Here is a 22,744-nt window from a genome sequence, read left to right as displayed (position 1 = left end):
GACGTGCAGGGAGCATGGGAAATGGGAGTAGTGTGGGAGGATCACTTCAAAGAAGTATTCATGAAAATGTCATGTGGAAACATGGTACATCACAATTTTTAAAAAATTAGTTACCACACATTTTTAATTTTATATACTTCTGTTCAAGATTATATTGCCATTATTAACATTTTCATACAATGTTTTTGGCCATAGAAGAATGAAGAAGAAAGACCATAGGATTTATTTAGGTAGGATTTTTTTTTAAAATTAGGAATGGCCTCTGAGATACCAAGTTTAGAAGAAACTCCTAGAGAAAAGAAGGCAACTTGTACTCTAGAAAAAGAAGAATTGAAGCATATTCCTTAAGGATTTTTTTTTTTATTTCTCACAACTAAACTGTAAGAAATAAAATTATAATATACAAAAAACTATTACATTATAAACATGAATTCTGTGGCAAATTTCTATCAAGTCTTTTTAAGTTGACCAGCTGGTCAACCTTGAATAACTTGGCTATATCCTCTGCACCCTAGATTCTGCATCTGGATGTTTAGAGTAAGGATCACTTTTTTCAATAGCTGACTATAAAAAAATATTTCTACATTGGTGCTGTCTTTGTTTCTTCTTATCTCATATAGTGACAATAGAAACATAGTAATATACTATTATGATTTTAAATAAATTTGTATACATAATATGTTATTACAGTAAACTTTAATAAATGAGAGACACTTCAGTGGTGCTTGGCCCATGTAGACCATTCAGTAAGTATTATTTACTATTGATAACTAATAAGATTGTAAAGAAAATTTTATATTTTTATTTCTAGGTGGCTAATTATGGACAATAAAGATAAAGTTTATGTTAAATTCAAAGACTATAATTTTCACAAGGCTTTATTTAAAATGGAGATAGTGAAAAATATGGAAGACTATGAAATTCGAGATGATGACGTCTTTATAGTCACATATCCAAAGTCTGGTAAGTGTCATATTGTTCTTTTGTGTTGGTTGGATAAGTCCATATATAGTCTCTGCTTAGTGATGCCAATTAAACAGTATTAGTTTCTTTTCTCATGGTAAAAATAAAAGACGTCATCATGTCAAAGATATCACACAGGCAGAAGCTTGTTACCTTATATGTACAGTCAAGACACCTAAGTAGATGAACCTAGTAGAAATAACCACTCACATACATGATTTGTCTCTATAATAATTCTAAATCACATCAGAAAACCAATATCAGCTACCACTGCATCCTAAATTTTAAAGTAAGTTATGGACAAAGAGAAATTAAATCAAATGCAAGTCTCTATATCATTTATTTCCTCAAATTATATTTTAATTTATTGTGCAAAAAATAGAGGGAAAAGAAGTTTGTAGACAATAGCAACTACTTGGTAAATGATGATAAATTGCCTTAGCCTATTGAACAATACTGAGAACCCAAAACCTTTTTCTGCAAGAGACACGCGCTTTATTATTTAGAGGCATTTTCTCAAATAATGATTCAATTCCCAATTTAATTTTGTTGACCAGATTTCTGAGAGAACGGTAATTCACTTCAAATTCTCAAAACAAAACAAAAACAAAAACAAAAACTTCTTGAGTGGGGAGGTTTCCCAGGATTATTTTTTTAAATTTTTGAAGACTAATTAGGACATGTTAGCCACAAGAACTTCAATTTTATTGCACAGTCCTTTTGAGCAGGAAGAATTACTCAGATTGCTTTTGGAAAGGTAACTTCTACTTCAGCAGGTAAAAATTGGGATTTCCTGGTTTGAGTTTTTGCAGTGATTGGCAGAGACTAAATAGTAAACCTAAAGATGTTAAGATTTCACATGTACCCCCAACCCCAAGTATGGTTGCCATGCATAATAACACCATATTTGACCATTTAAGTAAGGATAGTTGCTGGTATTATTTGTTGATATTAAATCCTACTTTGCTTTTCATCTTTACAATGTTTAATATGTTACAGAACGTGAAGAACTCTGTAAGTTACTCTATTCCACTGTAGATAATAACTAAATAACTCAGTTACTAAAAGGTCACTAAGTGCTTATGAAGGGTCTCAGTAAGATTAAGATGGACAATGAGTCTTGATCTTGTGCAGCCCAGAATACAAGACACATTCATTGTTACAAGCTCTAGAAGCTGATGGCACAACCAGTTCTTAGAAAAGTTTAGACTCATCAGAACCCATTGGAAGTAGAGAATTAGCAATATACAGCAAACCAGTAGCCAGCATCAAACTAAATGGAGAGAAACTTGAAGCAATCCCACTGAAATCAGGGACCAGACAAGGCTGCCCCCTTTCTCCTTATCTTTTCAATATTGTACTTGAGGTACTAGCTCGGGCAATTCGACAACATAAGGAGGTCAAAGGGATACAAATTGGAAAGGAGGAAGTCAAACTATCATTATTTGCAGACGACATGATCGTCTACCTAAGTGACCCAAAGAACTCCACTAGAGAGCTCCTACAGCTGATAAACAACTTCAGCAAAGTGGCAGGTTATAAAATCAACTCAAGCAAATCAGTGGCCTTCCTATACTCAAAGGATAAGCAGGCTGAGAAAGAAATTAGGGAAATGACCCCCTTCACAATAGCCACAAACAGTATAAAGTATCTTGGGGTGACTCTTACCAAACATGCGAAAGATCTGTATGACAAGAACTTCAAGACTCTGAAGAAGGAAATGGAAGAAGACCTCAAAAAATGGGAAAACCTCCCATGCTCATGGATCGGTAGAATCAATATAGTTAAAATGGCCATTTTGCCTAAAGCACTATACAGATTCAATGCAATACCCATCAAAATCCCAACTCAATTCTTCACAGAGTTAGAAAGAGCAATTATCAAATTCATCTGGAACAACAAAAAACCCAGGATAGCTAAAACTATTCTCAGCAACAAAAGAAAATCTGGGGGAATCAGTATCCCTGACCTCAAGCAATACTACAGAGCAATAGTGTTAAAAACTGCATGGTATTGGTACAGTGACAGGCAGGAGGATCAATGGAACAGGATTGAAGATCCAGAAATGAACCCACACACCTATGGCCACTTGATCCTCGACAAAGAGGCTGAAAACATCCAATGGAAAAAAGATAGCCTTTTCAACAAATGGTGCTGGTTCAACTGGAGGTCAGCATGCAGAAGAATGCGAATTGATCCATCCTTGTCTCCTTGTACTAAGCTCAAATCCAAATGGATCAAGGACCTCCACATAAAGCCAGACACTCTGAAGCTAATAGAAAAGAAACTGGGGAAGACCCTTGAGGACATCGGTACAGGGAGAAAGTTTCTGAACAGAACACCAATAGCGTATGCTCTAAGAGCAAGAATTGACAAATGGGACCTCATAAGGTTACAGAGTTTCTGTAAGGCAAAGGACACCATCAAGAGGACAGATCGGCAACCAACAAATTGGGAAAAGATCTTCACCAATCCTACATCAGATAGAGGGCTAATATCCAATATATATAAAGAACTCAAGAAGTTAGACTCCAGAAAACCGAACAACCCTATTAAAAAATGGGGTACAGAGTTAAACAAAGAATTCTCACCTGAAGAACTTCGGATGGCGGAGAAGCATCTTAAAAAATGCTCAACTTCATTAGTCATTAGGGAAATGCAAATCAAAACAACCCTAAGATTTCATCTTACACCAGTCAGAATGGCTAAGATTAAAAATTCAGGAGACAGCAGGTGTTGGAGAGGGTGCGGAGAAAGAGGAACACTCCTCCACTGCTGGTGGGGTTGCAAATTGGTACAACCACTCTGGAAAGCAGTCTGGCGGTTCCTCCGAAAACTGGGCACCTCACTTCCAGAAGATCCTGCTATACCACTCCTGGGCATATACCCAGATGATTCCCCACCATGTAATAAGGATACATGCTCTACTATGTTCATAGCAGCCCTATTTATAATTGCCAGATGCTGGAAAGAACCCAGGTATCCCTCAACAGAAGAGTGGATACAAAAAATGTGGTATATCTACACAATGGAGTACTATTCAGCCATTAGAAACAATGAATTCATGAAATTCTTAGGCAAATGGATGGAGCTAGAGAACATCATACTAAGTGAGGTAACCCAGACTCAAAAGGTGAATCATGGTATGCACTCACTAATAAGAGGTTATTAACCTAGAAAACTGGAATACCCAAAACATAATCCACACATCAAATGAGATACAAGAAGAAAGCAGGAGTGGTCCCTGGTTCTGGAAAGACTCAGTGAAACAGTATTTGGCAAAACCAGAACGGGGAACTGGGAAGGGGTGGGAGGGAGGACAGGGGAAGAGAAGGGGGCTTACGGGACTTTCGGGGAGTGGGGGGGGGGGGCTAGAAAAGGGGAAATCATTTGAAATGTAAATAAATTATATCGAATAAAAAAAAAGAATGAAAAAAAAAAAAGAAAAGTTTAGACTCATCAGAACCCATTGGAAGTAGAGAATTAGCAATCAAATCTACAATGCCACCAGTGAATTATCATGAATAGCCATTAATAAATAATGAGTAAATAAATATATATGTAACTTCATATATATAATTATATATAATTTTATTTTGGATTATTTATTTCAGTTAGTTATTTCAGATAACCATATTTATTTATTTATTATTTAAAATAAATAAATTAAATAAATCATAAATTTATAATGAATAATAAACATATTTGTCATTTATATATATTTTATTTAATAAATTAAACTTTAATAGATTAAATACAGTAAATAAATTTTATTTTTAAACTAAATAAATTTATATTACAAATAAATTATAAATAATAAATAAATAATAACCTTACCACTATGGGATTTAATCATACCTGGGTCTGTCCTTAATGGGAATAGGTATTGTAACTTTGTATTTCCCAAATCTTTCCACTATGTGACTTGACTCTAAGGACTAAGAAACCAAGTATCTGTAAGAACACTGAAATCTTTAGTGTCCTCTTTCAACATCTGTGTTCTGATTTGTTGCTTGGACTATGCCAGAGAAGTGTTTGAGCATGCAAAGCAATGAAAGAGTAGAAACTAGAAATATTTGATTCTAATAGTTTTACTATAGGCAAACAAATAACAAAGTAATTTAATAATGAAATTACTCACAAACAACAATAAAGTGGCATTCAATAACCTGATATATCTTTTGTGAAAATCAAGAAAAAATATGGTAGAAGGTTCCACATATTTAAAAAAAAGACAAGAAAAAAAAAAGATGCAATAACATGGAAGCACTACTCACCCTGGTATGGTCTGATCTGATCACACTTTATCCATCTGTAGTGATGCTGCACATTGCAGGTGAATATCTGCAAATGTGATATAAATAACAGTTAAACATGACCAAAAGACTCCGCATGGAGTATGGAATACACAGACACTACAAGAATAATCTGAATAACGACTCTTCAACCACTACCTCCATTCACAAGGAAATGGAATGAAGAGTCATTGATTTTAGCCTTAAGTACTTGGGTATGAATACAGAGCACAGGGAATGGCAACTGGGAACACTGAAGCATGCTTAAAGTGCAAAGAAGGACAAAAAAAAAAATATACAAACTATGTTTAAGATGGATGGCATTGCTGTTAGTATTCATTATTAAAACCTACCTCAGCATTGAAAACAGGATTGTTATCTATTTTTACAGGTACCATCTGGACTCAGCAGATCCTCAGCTTGATTTATTTTGAGGATCACCGAAACAGAACTGAAAACATCCCAACAATGGATAGAGTACCATCCTTGGAGTACAATATTCATAATTTAGACTTTGCCAACATGCCATCCCCTCGTATCTTCACATCCCACCTTCCATATTACTTAGTACCAAAAGGTCTCAAGGACAAAAAAGCCAAAGTATGTCATAGAGCTTAGTCACTAAATGCCTTTTCTAAGCACTGTATAATTAATTAGGTTATTTCAGTAATCTGCTATTAAAATGCAATTGCCATGAAGAACCACAAGTACCTGAATACTCAGCTTTTTTTTCTGAAAATTTTTTCTTAATTTAATATGTTTGAAAGAGTTTTTATCAGAGTTTTAAATGTTTGTGCACATGACAGCTAATAAAATGTGTCTCAAGTAGACCTTAATTTGCATACTCATATTGAGAATAATCTTGTTCGATATTTATTGTTTTCTTTCTGTGAAAAGGCTCTATCATTAGGTCAACATTTTATTACATTTTTCTGTCAGTTTGCTTTGTATTGTTGGTTTTGATTGGCGAAATACTTTTTTGTTTCTTAATTCATTTATTTATTCACTTTACATCCCAACTGCAGTCCCCCTCTCCCATCTCTCTTGCATCCACCCTCACACACACCCTCTCCTCAGTCCTCTCTTCCCTTCATTTCCGAGGACAGCAGGTTCCCCATACTAACCCACCCCAGCCAATAAAATCTAAAAGAAACATTTTTAATTTTAGTGTTATCGAACTTATTGTTTTTTCTTTTTAATAAATTCATATTTAATATGTATTTCTTTGCTTTAAGGGTAGACACGTGTTCTTTAGGTTGTATATTTCTTTTGTAGTCCTTTCCTTTGCCCCCTCCTTTTTTCTGGTGGGAGTCTTGCTGTAGAGCCAAGGATAGCATGAACTTCTCTTCCTGTCCTAAAATCCCAGGTTCTAAGATTGTGGACAGACAAGATTATTACTTTATGTGTGATTTTTTTTATACTACTTATATGTTTAACCTATATTTAAGTTACTTTTTTAAAGGTATAAAGTAAAATGTATATTGATGTGATTGTTGTTTTTTTGTTTTTAAAATTATTTCCTATATTTCCCTAGTTGTATGTTTAGTATCGCATAATACCCATCAATTGACCATCAAGGGAAATTAAGTTTACTTTAAAAATTGGAATACAATATATTTTGATCATATAATATAAATTAACTTTCAGTATTTATGAATTACAAATAAGATCACTTCTTGAGAACTTAGATACATTCTTAGATATTTATGAAATGCCATTGAGAAAAGGTGTTTATTACAATACTATTTGTAAAAAATATATGGATCAATATAATAACCACTTGCCTTTCCACAGTTCAAAGACTAGAAGAAATAATTCCATACTTCTGTCTACAGATTCTTTATGTCTACAGAAATCCTAAAGATGTTTTGATCTCTTGTTTCCATTTCTCAAATTTGATGGTTATACTCCCAAGTTCAAATTCTATAGAAAAATTTATGCAAAACTTTCTAAATGGAAATAGTAAGTATTCATCCTTTTAACAGGACATAAATGAATTATACCAAAGCTTCTACTTAACCAAATTCTCAAACTTACAGAACACAATTTTAAAAAATGGAACATGTCAATGTTTTGAAAATCCATATGTTTAATTTCTGAGAAAGGAAAATGAAAAGAAAAAGGGAAAACAATAATGACAAACAGAAAAACAAAACCCCAAAAATTAATCTTGAGTCACAAATGTATGTCAAATCCATCTGCCTCCAATTACTCTATCTTTGTACATCATTGACAGATTGTCAAGGTCTCAAAGGAAGTATTTTGTTTACAGCTGTTATACAAATTCCTTCCAGCTAGAGATAAAGGTTAGAGTGATCCATTCTGCAGAGTGAATGTTGAAGATGAGTGTGTGTTTTCCATGGGCCTATATAAGGCTTTATATTCAATGATAGAATTGTACATTCCACTACTTAGGAGGATTAATTAACCAAAGAGGTTCATAAGGTGTGGAGCCAGGGTCCCAATCATTTGTACGATGATATTCACAGTTTGTGCCACTGTACTCAGTGAACATTGTTTCCCAGATATCTTATCAAACAAGAGGAGAAATAAGAGACATGGAGGAAAATGAAACATTGTGCAGTAAAGACATCTTCAGCCTCAGTTCCTTGGGTATTGCTTCCTCCCTACTTGTGTAGTAACTTTATATAAGGGATTTTGACAAATGTCAATAAATTGTTCCCCAAAACACTAAACATTTTCAATAGTGATACAGATGTCTACTGCAACAACTCTTATTTATGAAAATTCTCAAACATAAAAAAGGGTAGAGTTTGTTGTTTACCACAGTCACACACAGCTCACCATTCTTACTCGTTACCTTTCTTCCCAGTGATAGGAAGCTGTTGGTTTGATCACATAAAAGGCTGGTATGAACACAGACATGATTTCAATATAATGTTCATAAGCTATGAAGACATGAAGAAGGTATGATGGGAAAATTCTATTTTTTTAATTACTCATTTTTAAAATGCAGTCATTGATCCCCTTGCAGTCTGACCTCCCACAGTTCCTCATCTGATTTCTCCTTCCCCCTTTCTCCAAGAGGATGTCCCCACTCCACACACTGCCAGGCCTCCCATTCCGTGGGGCCTCAAGTCTCTGCAGGGTCATTTTTAGATGATTTTTCTACATTGTTCTTCTCTTGGTTGAAAGCACACTTTCCCAGGTATCTGTAAATATAACTCTTCCTTGGGTGTTTTGCTGGAGAAGATTCCTAACTTCCTGCCTTTGTCTCATTGACTGGACTTCCCCATTACTCTCTCTTCTCTATACATTAATCTTTTCTGGTCCCTTATTTTTCAACCACACATGTAAAGCCAACATCAAACTTTCACAGCAGCAATATAATTACACATACTAATGGTGTCCGGTTTGGTGTTCTTGCATATGAATAGAGTATGCATTGAACAGAGTATTCAATAATAGAATAGATGGCTTATCTCTCCACTCTTCTTGACTTGTTATCTGTTCTTCCAAGACCTTTCCAAATCATTATTAATCCAAATCACTATTTTAAAAATATGAGATTACATGTGGCACTTATTCTGGCTTATTTAACTTAGCCCTTAGCTTCATACATTCATGCATATGACAGAATTTCATTTCATTTCATTGCTGTCTGAGTAATAACCTATTTCATAAATATAGTATATGACATGTATCATAAATTCTTTACTCTCTGCTCTATTATAGGCTGAGTCCGTGTATTGTGGTTGTAAATATAGAACAGTAATACTAAATAATAAGGGTCTGAATGACAGCATCATTTAAATTCACTATATACTCAGAGATACTAGAGCTAGCATGATCATCCATTTTCTCATATATGAAACATAAATCTATTGTAAAATGTGAACAACCAGAGCCACATACCAGAATTGACCATGTAGGACAAGCTCTTCCTGTTTTCGAAAAGATTATTGGAGAATGTCTCTCAGATGAATCTGTAGGATGTTTTTCAGGTTGTACACAAGTAAACAGTATTTTTTTTTTTTTGCCAGCCGTGCACTTTGTTGTCATTGCCACCTCAGGCCTTGATGTAATCCTGGGGCATTATATAGAGCTGCTCCTTCAACTGCTGCTTTTTGGTCTTCAGCTTCTCTTCATGTTTTGTGATCCAGCAGTTCATGCCTCTAGTCTTCTTGGGGCACAGTTCCAGAGGTCTGTATTCCTTGCCCTTGTAGAATTTCTTGAGGTTTTCTTTCTTGTGTCTGGTTAATGACAATGAAGACAGGTGATGGATTTTTGCATGACTACTGTTGGGACCTGTCACTTGGGTGACGTGAAGCTGAGACAGCTCCACCTTCAGATCCTCCAGTTATTTCAGCATCACCTTCTTCTCCTTTTCACGCAACCCCAAGCCTTTATCTTGGCAATAGCTGATTTGCTCCTTACACAGTATCTTCATACGCTGTGCAAATCAAAAGGGTTGAACCTTAGCACTCGCTGAGAACTTACGGGCATGTGGGTTATTAGAAAATGAATGATTTCTCTGTACAGGCACTAAGGATTTATAGGGTCCATGAGTTTAGAAGAATGGCAAAGTGTCAGGAAGCAAGTACTCAAAGTAATAAACCTGGAACTGTGTTTGGACTGATGATATGGCTTAGTGGTAAATGGGCTTGCTGAGCATACCTGACAACCCAAGTTCAATCTCTTTCTTTTAACTGCATTGTTCTAATTTTCAATCTCCTCGGGTCTTGGCATGTTTATATTTTGTTTTTGTCAGCCTCTGTGCATCAGATTTTTCTTTCTATATTCTTTGTTTACATTCCGAATGCTTTCCCCTTTCCCAGTTCACCCCCCATTGGTCTCATAAGCCCCCTTCCCTCCGCCCATTTTCCAATCACCCCCCCCTCCCATTTCCCTGTCCTGGTTCTCCCCTACAAAGCTGGAACAGCTCTTTTCAGAACAAGAGCCCTCTCTTTCCCTCTTCTTGGGTATCATTTGATATGCTAATTCTGTCTTGAGAATTCAGAGCTTCTCTTCCTGTAGGTAGTAGAGTTTGGATATATAATGTGGAAGTATTATATTACCTCAAAATTTCCTTGGCTTGTTGCCAATTTCTTTAAGCCTTACCTAGAAACATGGTGGGGTTTTTATAGAATTCCGATGCCTCTAGTATACTATCAATAGCTGTTCAGTTCAGTTACATTATTACCTTGAGACAGAAGGCCTGGCAGAATTGTATGGGATCTTATGTGTGTCAAGTATAGTGAATTACTCCTATTTCTTATCATTTGTTGTAGCTGAATAAATAGTGAAGTCAATTCAGAGTCATCCTGAATAAGTTCAGCAGCCTCTATGTATAAAACAACCCTTTCTGCATATTGAGATTCAGTTACTATATTAAGAGACTCTTGAAAATTGATTACACCCTGAGTATTGCATACAAGTCAGATTTTTAAACTGACTTACAGGGACTCTGAGCCAACTTACTTACATATTCTAATTTATATCCTGCCTTTCCTGATTTATTGGCATTAATGTAAAATATAGGGGCTCCAGATATTTGAATCCCCTTTATTATATAAAGGAGAATCCAATTAGTTTTTTTTTTTTTTATGAAGTCCCTTTCTTTACCACAATTTCAGCTGGGTCCATTCTGACTAATTGTGGAAGTCTCATTTTTCCTTTAAGTATCAATTTCAATGCAGGTTTTTAGTTTCTTGCCTGTTTATGTGCTTTAAAAAAATCTATTCTAAGGTATAATCTTCTCTCTACACCAGAATTCCTATGGGTGAATGAGAAGAAGGTAAGATGACTAAGATGCAGGCCATCTTTGGAACAATAAAATCTAGATGTGTATTTGGAATTTAATTTCTAACAGAGTTAAGTCCTTCTCAGCCTAGGTTGATAATTTCCTTTGGCTATTTACATCTTTATCACCTGATAAGGTTTGAAATAAATTGCTTAGCTCTTGAGGGGCCAAAGCAATCTTGGGCTACAGACAGTTAATATCACCCATAGCTTCAGTAAATCATTAAGGGTTCTTAAGTGGTTTCTTTGGATTTGCACCTTTTGTGGCCTTACATTTCACAGACTTATTCTATACCCTGGGTAATTGATAGAATCCCCTCTCTGTATTTTTTCAGGGGTGATTTGCAATCCCCAACAAGGCATATTTTTTTCACTTCATCAAACATTCTTTCCAGAATATTTATATATAGGATGCCATGCATATAATGATAAAATATGGACTGGGGAAATGGTTTGCAAATCATCTTCAATGACTGCTGTACAAAATATTGACACAAAGTAGGGACATATATGCAACATTTCTTGTGGCATGAATTTCCAATGATATCTTTTTATTGGGTGACCTCTACTGAAGTAAGGTACTGAGAAAGCAAACATTTCCTTATCATGTTCATCTAGAGGAATTGAGAAAAAGCAGTCTTTCAGCTCAATCACTATGAAAGGCCACTCCTTCAGCAACAAGGAAGGCAATGGGATTTCAGGCTGCAAGGAACCTATTGGCAGAATAATCTTATAAATTACTCAGAACTCTCAACATCCTCCATTTGCCAGATTTTTTTAATGACAAATACTGGAGAATTCAAAAGGCTTGTAGACTCCTCTATATGCTGAGCCTCCAGCTGCTCCTGAACTAGCTGTTCTAATGCCTGTAGTTTTTTTCTTTTGTCATGGATCATTGATCAATCCAAATAGGTTAGTCAGTCAAGCACCTTAGTGGTAAGACTGTTGGTATCTTATTAGCAGTGACTGTTTGGGGTAGAACTAACTTGTCAGGCTCTGCTGTTTCTTGTTTATAGATAACCTGGACAGTCTCTAGCCTTTGATAATGTTCCCTAACTAATTTACATTTTTATTAGCAGCCAGACATTGAAACTGAAGAGATATTAATTTGTGTTTTTCACTGCTGTAGTAGATATATTCCCTATAAGTTAATGGCTTCAATTTTCCTACCCGAATTTCAGGTCCTGTAAATTTAAGCCAACTGGTGATTTGAGATAAAATACCAACTCCTTGGAATAGGATATCTACTTCTTGACAAATTGCCAAATTGCAAACCAAGATTTTGGAGAGGCAATAGTGACTTTTGCTACAGTGTTGACCATTCCTTCAATCTCAATATCGTTTACTAGTATCCTTGATTTTGGTCTTTGATCCTCCATAGAGGTTTGCCAAAATAGTCTTTTTTGGTTCCATCTTAGGATTTTTTAATTGTCTTTAAATTTTGCCTCAATCTTTTTTTCTGGTCTCATAACATCTGTTTTTGAAGCAGTGGTGTTTAATTGTCCTGAGGAAGAGAATTCTCCCTGCCTGGCATTGGGGCCTGGAAGAGGACCCCTGGGAGTGTTTTGATAGGCTGTTGCTACATTTGTCTGTTGTTGGTATACATTCCCATGCTAAATGTTGGCCTATGCCAAATCGTTGACATAGTCCAGAAGACATAGGCCCCATTTTGACATTACTTTGTTTTTTGTTTTGTTTTGTTTTGTTTTGTTTTTTCCTGCAGTTATTTCTGAGACGACCCTGCTCACCACAATTAAAACATTTGAAATCTTAGGCCAGCTCTAGGTCTCTAGGGGCAGCTTCTTTTATAACAGTCATATCAGGCAAGTGAGATCCTATTATCAACTGTATATCTAATCCACTCATCTACTGATTCTAACCTTGCTCTTGGTGGTCTGATTACTTCTTTGCATTCAGCATTCATATTTTCAAAAGCTAAATACTAGATTTGCCTTTCTTGATGCTGAATCTGTTACACTCCTTTCCACAGCTGAGGTTAGCCTTTGCAAAAAGTCAGGGAAGATTTCCTTTGGATCTTGCATTACGTGAGTAAATGGTTCAAGTTTATTGTTTGATTCTGTGTATTTGTCCCTGTCCTTTAAGCCTGTCAATCAACACAATGTCAAAGTTTGTTCGTCATATACAGCCTGCACTCTACCTCAGCAAAGTGACCTTTGCCAAGCAGCTGATCTGTGGGAATCTCTCTGCCCCTGGCTCTATTTTGATGTCCTATCTCCCTCACCTCTCCTCTTCACCATGAGAACCATTGTAAATATGTGGTGGGATCTAATATTGCTCTTGCCATATCCTTCCTATCTTGGGGGATTATTCTATTTTTAATGGCCCAAGAAGTCAGGATTTGTTTTACAGATGTTGAATACATTCCAAAATCAGTAACACTTTCCTTAAATGTCCTCAGTTCTTACACAACCATGGGTTGACATTCAAACTCCTGATAACCCCATGGATAACTATTGTCTATAGGTCTTTGTTGTATACTAATCAGATAAACTAAAGTTTGCTTTCTAATAACTTTTGGTTGGCTTTTTTTTTATCTTCTGTCTCTACTTGAGTATTTTCCTTAATTGAACTTTTAACTTCCTCCCTTAAGGTTGTGTTCATGCTTTGTAGCTCTTCTTTTGTCACTACTATTGTTCCTTCAGTTCCTGTATTCTCTGTTCAAGATTTTAAATTAAATCTGTCCACATTCAAAATTTTCTTTATATTGAAATTATGATATTCTGCTCTCCATTTTAATTTGACAGCTTAATTTTAAATAGTTATTCTCCAAGTCTCGCTTTCAATCCTCATTATTTTCTCTTTCCTGCTCAGTCTGATCTATGATTTCCTGTGTCTTCAATTCTAATGTTTCCTCTAGGTTATGTTACGAAGTCTTAGATTTCTCTTTCTGTTTTTCATGCTGCTCTATAAATTCCTGTGTCTTCTGTTCTAGGCCATGCTTCCATAATTTTGGCTTCTCTTTATGTTATAATTCTGATATTGTACCATCTGCCTTACTTTGATTTATTAGCTTTGGTAAATTATCCGCTAGACTTTGCTCATTTTGACCTATAAAATCTTTAACTTTTAACTGTTGTGTTTCCTCTCATCTCTTTTCTAAGGTTTGTAACTTTTTATCTGTCTTTTGAGAAGATAAAGTAAATCTAGAGAATAAATATTGCAGCACTAGTAAATAACAGGATACATATTTCCTTTAAATTCATCCCTGTCAAACAGTTCAAAATATCATCCCCTAAAGCTCAAAAGTCATTTATTGTGTTTCTCACCTTTAACTTGCAAATTATATGTATGTATGTATATATGTGTATGTGTGTGTATATATATATATATACACACATATATATATACACATACACACACACACACATATATATATACATATACATATATATTACTTATTCCCTGATCTGGAGTCCTTTGTAAATTTGTCTCCCTTTACTGCTTGCTTCAGAACCCTGCAGTCCTCTCCAATTCTTTTATTCACAGAGAGAGGCTGACTGTAGAAAGAAGTGAATGCCTCCTAGCTGGCTCTCTGTTATTTGTTTGGGTTGCAGGTGGCAGCATGTACTTGTGTGTGAGTTGTAAGGGGTGTGGGGTGACCCACACACTTCTAGATCTTGGGACACTGGGCAGGTGGGCACAGGGAGTTGGACTGTGCACACCCCCATGCCACCAGGTGGGCATCTGGCTGTGAGAAGCCATGAGACACAGACTGCGGGGGTGAGGAAGGAACAGTCTTGGGATTCTCAGTCTTGGACATCCCAGAAGCAGCTGGATGTAGTGGAAGAGCTGAGAACAGGAGTGTGAGCCTGCGGCTGGGCTCTGGCCCAGGACTGAAGGGAAAGGGGCAGGGGAAAGCTCCAGCTGGGTCCCACGGGGACAAGAGTCCTGGCTTGATCAGTGGATGGCTTGGGTTGGTGGTAACTATGGCTAAGAATGCTGGGAGGCATTCTAGTGGGAGACTAGAAGCACGGCTCCTTAGGGGAAGACCTGCCCCATTGTTCCAGCATGGTGGGTCCAGATGAGAAGAGGCAGTCCAAGGTTTTAGCCTTTATTGTAGAGATGAGGGGAAGGTGAGAAGTAGAGGCCAGCCGTGGCCACATGGAGAGAGAAGAACACAGGGCAAGAGAGGGAAAAGAGTAAGAGAAGAGAGCAAGAGAGTAAGAGAGAGGGGAAGGCGCAAACAGCCTACCTGGCTGTTGCCAGGTAACCCTGGAGAGGGGCACACCTGGCAGTTGCCAGGTGACTGTGGGGCTGGAGTCTAGACAGAATATCAAGGGCTTGGGGCATTACCATATGTGACTGATTGCCACAAAATTATGGAGTTAAGGGCCTCATGGCACAAGCCTAGTGTCTGGGAGCATGGCCAATGGGCCGTCCCTTGTAGAATATCTACTAGGTCTCTGGAGAGTAAGCCTCACTCAACCAGAACACAGACTACCTTTCCCAGTCCCACATCTCTTCCCTTTACTTTTTAAGAAGACAGGGGTCACTGGATGGACTGTGTCATTTGTAGTGAAAAGTTTGGGTGTGGTGGAAGTTTCAAAAGAAAATACTATACAGGCATGAGGGATGACACAACTAGGCCAGAGTGGTAAGTGGGGTGAAGGGTAGGGGTTGGAAAGGCAAGGGATTATTGAATCAAATAATTGTTCCATGGGTTGTACAGTTTGAGGGTAATAACATCAGTTTTAAGCAGAAATTAATCTAGGTAGACATTGTGTTGTCTTTACTATCATTTAACTTCCCCTCAAGTTCAGCAGCCATTTGACTTTGGCAAGAGAGTCCATCTGTAACTGGGAGGTCCCAAGTCTGTCTTCTGTGGGATTCAGTCCATGTCTCTGGATCTCTGGATGTGCCTTGGTAGTCTTCAGTCAGATGAGGTGTCTGGAGGAAGGCATCTTTGCTGTCCAGTCAGGTTTTAAGAGATTAAGCTGTCTCAGCTGGATCTGTGTAGCAAGCCCTGTAAACCTGGAGAATAATCACAACAGAGGAGCAGAACCCCAGCAGGGGGATGTCCAAATAAGGTGGCTAGGGAATGTTAAGCTTGCAATGGTTTGCTTGAGAGCACCTCATGGTCCATTGTTATGATCCTAGCAAAGCAATGTTGTTTGAGGGACTTAGTCCTGGAAGGCATTCTTTAAGTCTGCTTATGACGGCTGAGGAACAAAACATCATTTTAATTGTGCATCCAGGATAGGCAGTGATGGCTTGTCTGTAAAAGGAAACTGGTTGTTAATTACGAATTGAATAATGGTGGACCTTAAAAGATTTCTTAAACAAGTTAGGGAGAAAAATAAACATTTAAATAAAGAAGCAAGAAAATTTGGGGTTGAAAAGCATGAATGTTGTTTCCTAGTAGGGAGGGCAAACGTTTAAACAAAGCCTTAAGGGTATCAGGTGCATTTGGTTTTTCTTTGGAGGGTTTAGGGGGAGCAGGAGGGGCTGCTCTGCCAAGAGGTGACTGTGTGCTCTAGCAGACAGGTTTCTGTTCTCCCATTTGTTATTTCTTGGAAAGCAGGAGGTGAAAGGCCAACCTTGAACAAAAGCTCAAAGGAATAAGCATAGATAGCACAGTCAGGGACATGGGGAATGAGAAGTTTTCTAGCCAAAGCAGAGGCAGCTTGCTGGCCAGTGTTGAGAGGGCAAATTTGGCTTTTTGGCCTGCACTGAACTCAGGGAACCACATGTTGGCTGGCAGAGGAGGAAGAAGAGAGTTTAGTGCAGGCTCTGCTGTCTGAAAAGCAGCTCAGTAGGAGCCCTTGCTGCAGAACTGGAGGAAGGCCAGAGAGTAGAGACTATAGCTAAGAGTCAAAAGGAGGAGGGGAAGGTCTGCAAGGTTAGCAAGAAAGTACCAGTTTAGCTATAATGTAGACAGGCTAAGGGGGAGGGGAGGGACTGAAGAAACTGGCCAGGAACACAAGAATTAAGTCCAATTGCTCATGGCTTTGGGGAATCTGAAGTTCCAATGTGGGTCTCTGTGTATGGATTCCAGCTGCGGGCACAATTTAGCTGGTTCTGCCCCATGTTGGAAGCCAGTTATGGGTTTAAGGGTGATGGCCAGCATCCTACCCAGAGCTTGGGTTGCTGGGCACGGCAAACGAGGTTAGTTGGACTGTATGCATCCCCACTGGACTCATGATGCAACTGAAGCACAAGCAGTTGGGAAAGCCTGGTCTGTGTATGTCCTCTGTACACAAGGGGGATACAGGAGAGGGGGTGTGGTTCTCTCTCATCTCTGTAGATGCCCTCCCTAATCAGTTCACTGAAACTGCCAAAACTACCACATAGACTGTTGTGCTCCTGGGTCCCCTGACCCTCCCTGGGAGTGCTACACAGTGCTGCCCAATTCCAGCTCTAGGCCAGGGGGCTGCCACCTGCCACAGCTGTTTGTCTGGGGCATCAGGAATGAACCTCTCTACAGTTCTCTGTAAATCCAGCAGACCCAGTCAGCTTTCAATCTACACACTGCTACAGCTTAAATCACTGCTTCAGCCATATATTTGAGGGGTGAGGGAGGGGCAGTGAACTTTTATCTCAGGTCAGTTGGGTTCTAGTCAATATGACGGGTGCTAATTTGTTACAGTAAATCTCAAACTCCAATAAGCTTGTGCAAAGACCACACAACTCGGTTATAATATTTATAATCTGCAAGACTAGATTGCAGAGATATATCCCTATACTACTATATTCTTCAGCTAAGAAATCCCTTACTGATTGGGGCTCCTCCAGGACACATGCTACTGCTCTATCTGCCTTCCAACTTTTTTTTTTTTGACCTCCTGTCTCCCCTCCATCATCTTGTCTGCCCTCCTCCTGCCTCTCTCTCCCTCTCAAAAAATGGGTCACTGTATGGCCCACTGTATATGGACCACTGTATATAGCACGTTTAAAATAACTGCCCAGTTCATGTGTGAAGAATAGTGTTCCGTGTATTTCTTTTCTTTTCCTTCCATCAAAGTTTGGTTGCTATGAACAGAGCTGTCACTCACCTTTGTAAATTTATCAAGCGTAAATGGGAAATTTATTAGTTTTGATATTTATTTTATTTTATCATTTCTTAATGCTACCATTTCAAAGTTCGTGTTTTTTATTGTTTTCAGTAACACACTGCTACTACTTAGAATTTAAACTAATAATGTGTGTTGATTTTTTATTCAATATCTTAAAACTTTGTTAACTTGTTGCTCTAGTAGATTTCTATGTATGTGCTTTTTTGTTAAGTCTATACGTATGCGGTTATTCTCTCTGCTTTAAGAAAATTGTGCTTCTTTATCTTTAATTCAGATGCTATGTTTCTTTCATTGGCCAAATGTTCTGCCTATTATTTCCAAGTAATGTGCTAAATAGGAAGGGTGAAATCTGGCTTATTCCAGACCTCAGATGTAAATGACCACATTCTTCTCAACCAAGTGTGATTTTTAGCTACCAATATTTAATACACAGTGTTTCATGTTGAGGTACTTTTCTTCTTCCACTCCTTTATTGAAGTTTTTATTTCACAGAAAGATGTTGAGAAAGGTGTAGTTGCTCCAATTTGTATCCCAGCACATGGCACACTAAATAGGGAGACCATTCTAACTTTAAGAGCAGTCTAGAGTACTGAGTTCCAAGCCAGCTTAGAATACAAATTCTCAAAACTCCGTGTTTTATTAAAGGCCTATTTTGTATGATTGGCCTTAAATAATGATTTAGGTTTTTTTGTTTCACCCTCTTTCTGTGATATTTTCATGTGTTGAACAATCTTTCCATTACAAAAGTGAACCCTACCCATTCATGTTACTTGTTAGGTTGTAACTCATACCTCCATAATATCAGTAATTTCTCATTCCATGATTGTTTCAGGATCTCAGAAGCTCAGTGCTTAAAATCTGCAGTTTTCTGGAGAAAGAACTGAGTGAAGAAGATGTGGATGCTGTTGTGAGACAAGCTACCTTTCAGAACATGAAATCTGACCCACTAGCAAATTACAAATACATTATAAAACATGAACTTGGAACACGAAATGATGAAGGAAGTTTCCTTCGCAAAGGTAATATTCAGTATTCTGTAGTAGCAAAAATGTTGAGTGTTCCCACAAGTTTTTATATGTAGGATAAATAATCTGTGTTTCCAATGACTTTTTCAAAAGGATAATGATATTTGGAAGAATCAAATACTTTACCTGACAGAGGGTCTAGGTTTCTAGTAGTATTTTTGTACAAAATCTGACAATTTCACTTACTAATTTAATATGACATTTCCTTCCTTTTGGCCCATACAAATCAACTTTTTAAAGTATGCCAACAGTTTTATCCTAGGCAATAGATGTGTTAGAAGTGAAGATTCTAATTCAGTGTTGTTTTGTTATTTTGCTTTACTTTGGTTTGTTGTTGTTGTTGCTGGTGGTGATGTGAGTTTGTAAACATAAAAATGTGTGTGTGTGTGTGTGTGTGTGTGTGTGTGTGTGTGTGTGTGTGTGTGTGTGTGTATGTGTGTGTGAGTAAGGGGGGGGGAGGGAGGGAGGGAGAGAGATTCACATTCATAGTATAGCCCAGGATAACATGGCTTGATTTCATATTCCTCTTGTCTCTGAAGCACACCCCTCCCAATATTTGTAATTTGAAAATGAGTTAGGTTTGAAGAGTTTTTCCATAAAAACTATAAAAATTAGAATGATGTCTGAATAAGCTTATTTGATATTAATTGAATTTGATCAAAGGCATTATATATTCTTATAATTTAATTATAAGCTAGGAAGTGTGGATAAGAATGAAATTTTTTTTATAATACTCTTTAAACACCATTATTATAGGCAACATTTTATAAATTATTATCTCTGGATTTTAATATTTTTCAGAAACTCTTCTTATTTGTCTCTTCTGCACATACTATAAACTGTCACATTCCATTCTTAACAAGACCATATGTCTTACCCAGAATAGCGTGGCATTTGTCCCAAATGCAAATAATAATTTAACATTGTGGTCTCTGTTAGCTTAATATCCCAAATGGCTATTTGCCCTTTAAATGATATATTTTATATTCCAAATTCGGTTTTGTTTTGAATTGTTTTGCTTTTTCCAGACAGGGTTTCTCTGTATAACTCTGAAATTCACTCTGCAGACCATGCTGGCCTTGAACTCATGGAGATCTGCCTGCTTCTGCCTTCCAAGTGACATTATTAAAGGCATCTGCCACTACCAACTGGATATTTCAGATTTTGACTAGTAAAAATGATAACACTGGTTCTTCTGACACTCTGTGTCACTTTGACTTACTTGCTGAAATCTTGAGAACTCATCTTTTGTGTTTGGAAAAAATCTCACATGTATCTCAGAAGGTTCTGTATGAAGTAAGGTATATTTTCTTAATTTAATAATAAATAGATGGAAAACCACAGCTTTAAAATTCTAATGTATTTTAAATGTTAAAGGGTTCTTCTTTCTAAAAATTAGTTATTATTAGGTAGTAGCAGCTAGTGATATCTACTAAGTATGCTCTTAAACTGAAGTTTATTTCACCTATCAGTGATGTAAGGAGAGGTATACAGTGGATCCCCACTGAGAGCTCAGTGATTTGTAGGGTGATATATAAACAGTAAAATTCTCTTTACTTAGGGACTGCCCTGTTCTTTTCCCATTAGGTGCTGTTGGAGACTGGAAACATCATTTGACTGTGGATCAAAGTGAAAGATTTGACAAGATATTTGATATGAACATGAAAAATATCCCCTTAAAATTCATCTGGAATATAAATGAGGAGTAGAACATTAATCACCATGTGAAAAAAATCATACAAAATTGTACTAACACAAGGCTGTCATTTATGTATTTCTCTCACTTAAATATTAGTTGTAAAGTAAAGCTCATGGACAAAAAGGAATACCTTGTGCCTAGACTGTTTGGCATGACAGAAATTTCAAAGAGAGCTACTAGCATTGGTTTCATTAACAAGACAACAACAAACAAAAAACAAGAAACCAAACCAAACAACAACAAAAACAAACCAATGGTGTAAAAGAACGCATAAAATATAGCTCATAGATATATTTTTTGAGTATTCTATAGTCCATGTTTTCCCCTCAATTAATTTAGGATCAAACAATCACTTAAAATCCTTTTATTCTTCTAATTAAAATATAATTCACCTTGTTCAAAATCAGTAAGTTTGATAAAATGTTCTGTGCAAAATAAAGACAAATGGATTATTTAAACATATACATGGTTTTTATATTTTTTTCTATGTTATGTTTTTATTGATATATTTTTTATTTACATTTCAAATGATTTCCCCTTTTCTGGGTCCCCACTCCCGGCAAGTCCCATAAGCCCTCTTCCCTCCCCCCTGTACCTCCATCTACCCCTTCCCGCTTCCCTGTTCTGGAATTCCCCTATACTGTTGCATTGAGTCTTTCCAGAACCAGGGGCCACTCCTCCATTCTTTTTGGACATCATTTAATATGTGGATTATGTCTTGGGTACTCAAAGTTTCTAGGCTAATATCCACTTATCAGTGAGTGCATACCATGATTGATCTTTTGAGACTGGGTTACCTCACTTAGGATGATGTTCTCCAGCTCCATCCATTTGTCTAAGAATTTCATGAATTCATTGTTTCTAATGGCTGAATAGTACTCCATTGTGTAAATATACCATATTTTTTGTATGCATTCCTCCGTTGAAGGACACCTAGGTTCTTTCCAGCTTCTGGCTACTGCAAATAGGGCTGCTATGAACATAGTGGAGCATGTGTCCTTATTGCATGCTGAAGAATCCTCTGGGTATATGCCCAGGAGTGGTATAACAGGGTCCTCAGGAAGTGTCATACCCAGTTTTCTGAGGAACCGCCAGACTGATTTCCAAAGTGGTTGCACCATCTTGCAATCCCACCAGCAGTGGAGGAGTGTTCCTCTTTATCCACAGGCTCACAAACACCTGCTGTCTCCTGAGTTTTTGACCTTAGCCATTCTGACTGGTGTGAGGTGAAATCTCAGGGTTGTTTTGATTTGCATTTCCCTAATGATTAATGATGTTGAACATTTCTTAAGGTGTTTCTCAGCCCTCCAAAGTTCTTCATGTAAAAATTCTTTGTTTAGCTCGGTACCCCACTTTTTAATGGGGTTATTTGGTTCTCTGGGTTCTACCTTCTTGAGTTCTATGTATATATTAGATATTAGCCCTTGTCAGATTTAGGGTTGGTGAAGATCCTTTCCCAATCTGTTGGTTGACTTTTTGTCCTTTTGACAGTGTCCTTTGCCTTACAGAAACTTTGTAGTTTTATGAGGTCCCATTTGTCAAATCTTGATCTTAGAGTATAAGCTATTGGTGTTCTGTTCAGGAACTTTTCCCCTGTGCCCATGTCCTCAAGGGTCTTCCCCAGTTTCTTTTCTATTAGTTTCAGTGTGTCAGGTTTTATGTGGACGTGCTTGATCCATTTGGAGTTGAGCTTAATACAAGGAGATAAGAATGGATCGATTCACATTCTTCTGCATGCTGACCTCCAATTGAACCTGCACCATTTGTTGAAAAGACTATCTTTTTTCCACTGGATGCTTTCAGCTCCTTTGTCGAAGATCAAGTGACCATAGGTGTGTTGGTTCATTTCTGGGTCTTTAATCCTATTCCATTAATCTGCTTGCCTGACATTGTATCAATACCATGTAGTTTTTATCACTAGTGCTCTGTAGTAAAGTTTAAAGTCTGGGATACTGAATCATCCTG

The 22,744-nt window shown here is 37.2% G+C and overlaps 1 protein-coding gene across 1 annotated transcript; it reads left to right on the top strand.

The window, feature by feature from the left end:
• The first annotated feature begins 821 nt into the window (after window positions 1-821).
• LOC127670187 (amine sulfotransferase-like) lies at window positions 822-20,789 on the top strand. Its single transcript, XM_052164544.1, has 6 exons — window positions 822-963; window positions 5,650-5,858; window positions 7,094-7,220; window positions 8,092-8,186; window positions 18,888-19,074; window positions 20,668-20,789. Exons 1-6 carry the CDS (start codon window positions 822-824, stop codon window positions 20,787-20,789), a joined length of 882 nt encoding a protein of 293 aa, XP_052020504.1.
• Window positions 20,790-22,744: the final 1,955 nt, after the last annotated feature.

The sequence above is a fragment of the Apodemus sylvaticus genome, chromosome 19, assembly GCF_947179515.1.
Source record: "Apodemus sylvaticus chromosome 19, mApoSyl1.1, whole genome shotgun sequence".
Taxonomy (NCBI): domain Eukaryota; kingdom Metazoa; phylum Chordata; class Mammalia; order Rodentia; family Muridae; genus Apodemus; species Apodemus sylvaticus.
The sequence above is the reverse complement of the archived record's forward strand: the minus strand, read 5'-3'. Positions and strand labels throughout refer to the sequence as shown.

Coding starts and splice junctions, on each gene's coding strand:
- LOC127670187 (XM_052164544.1), top strand. CDS start 822: ATGGACAATAAAGATAAAGTTTATGTTAAATTCAAAGACTATAATTTT. Junction 5,859..7,093: donor TCAAGGACAAAAAAGCCAAA/GTATGTCATAGA, acceptor TTCTGTCTACAG/ATTCTTTATGTCTACAGAAA. Junction 8,187..18,887: donor GCTATGAAGACATGAAGAAG/GTATGATGGGAA, acceptor TGATTGTTTCAG/GATCTCAGAAGCTCAGTGCT.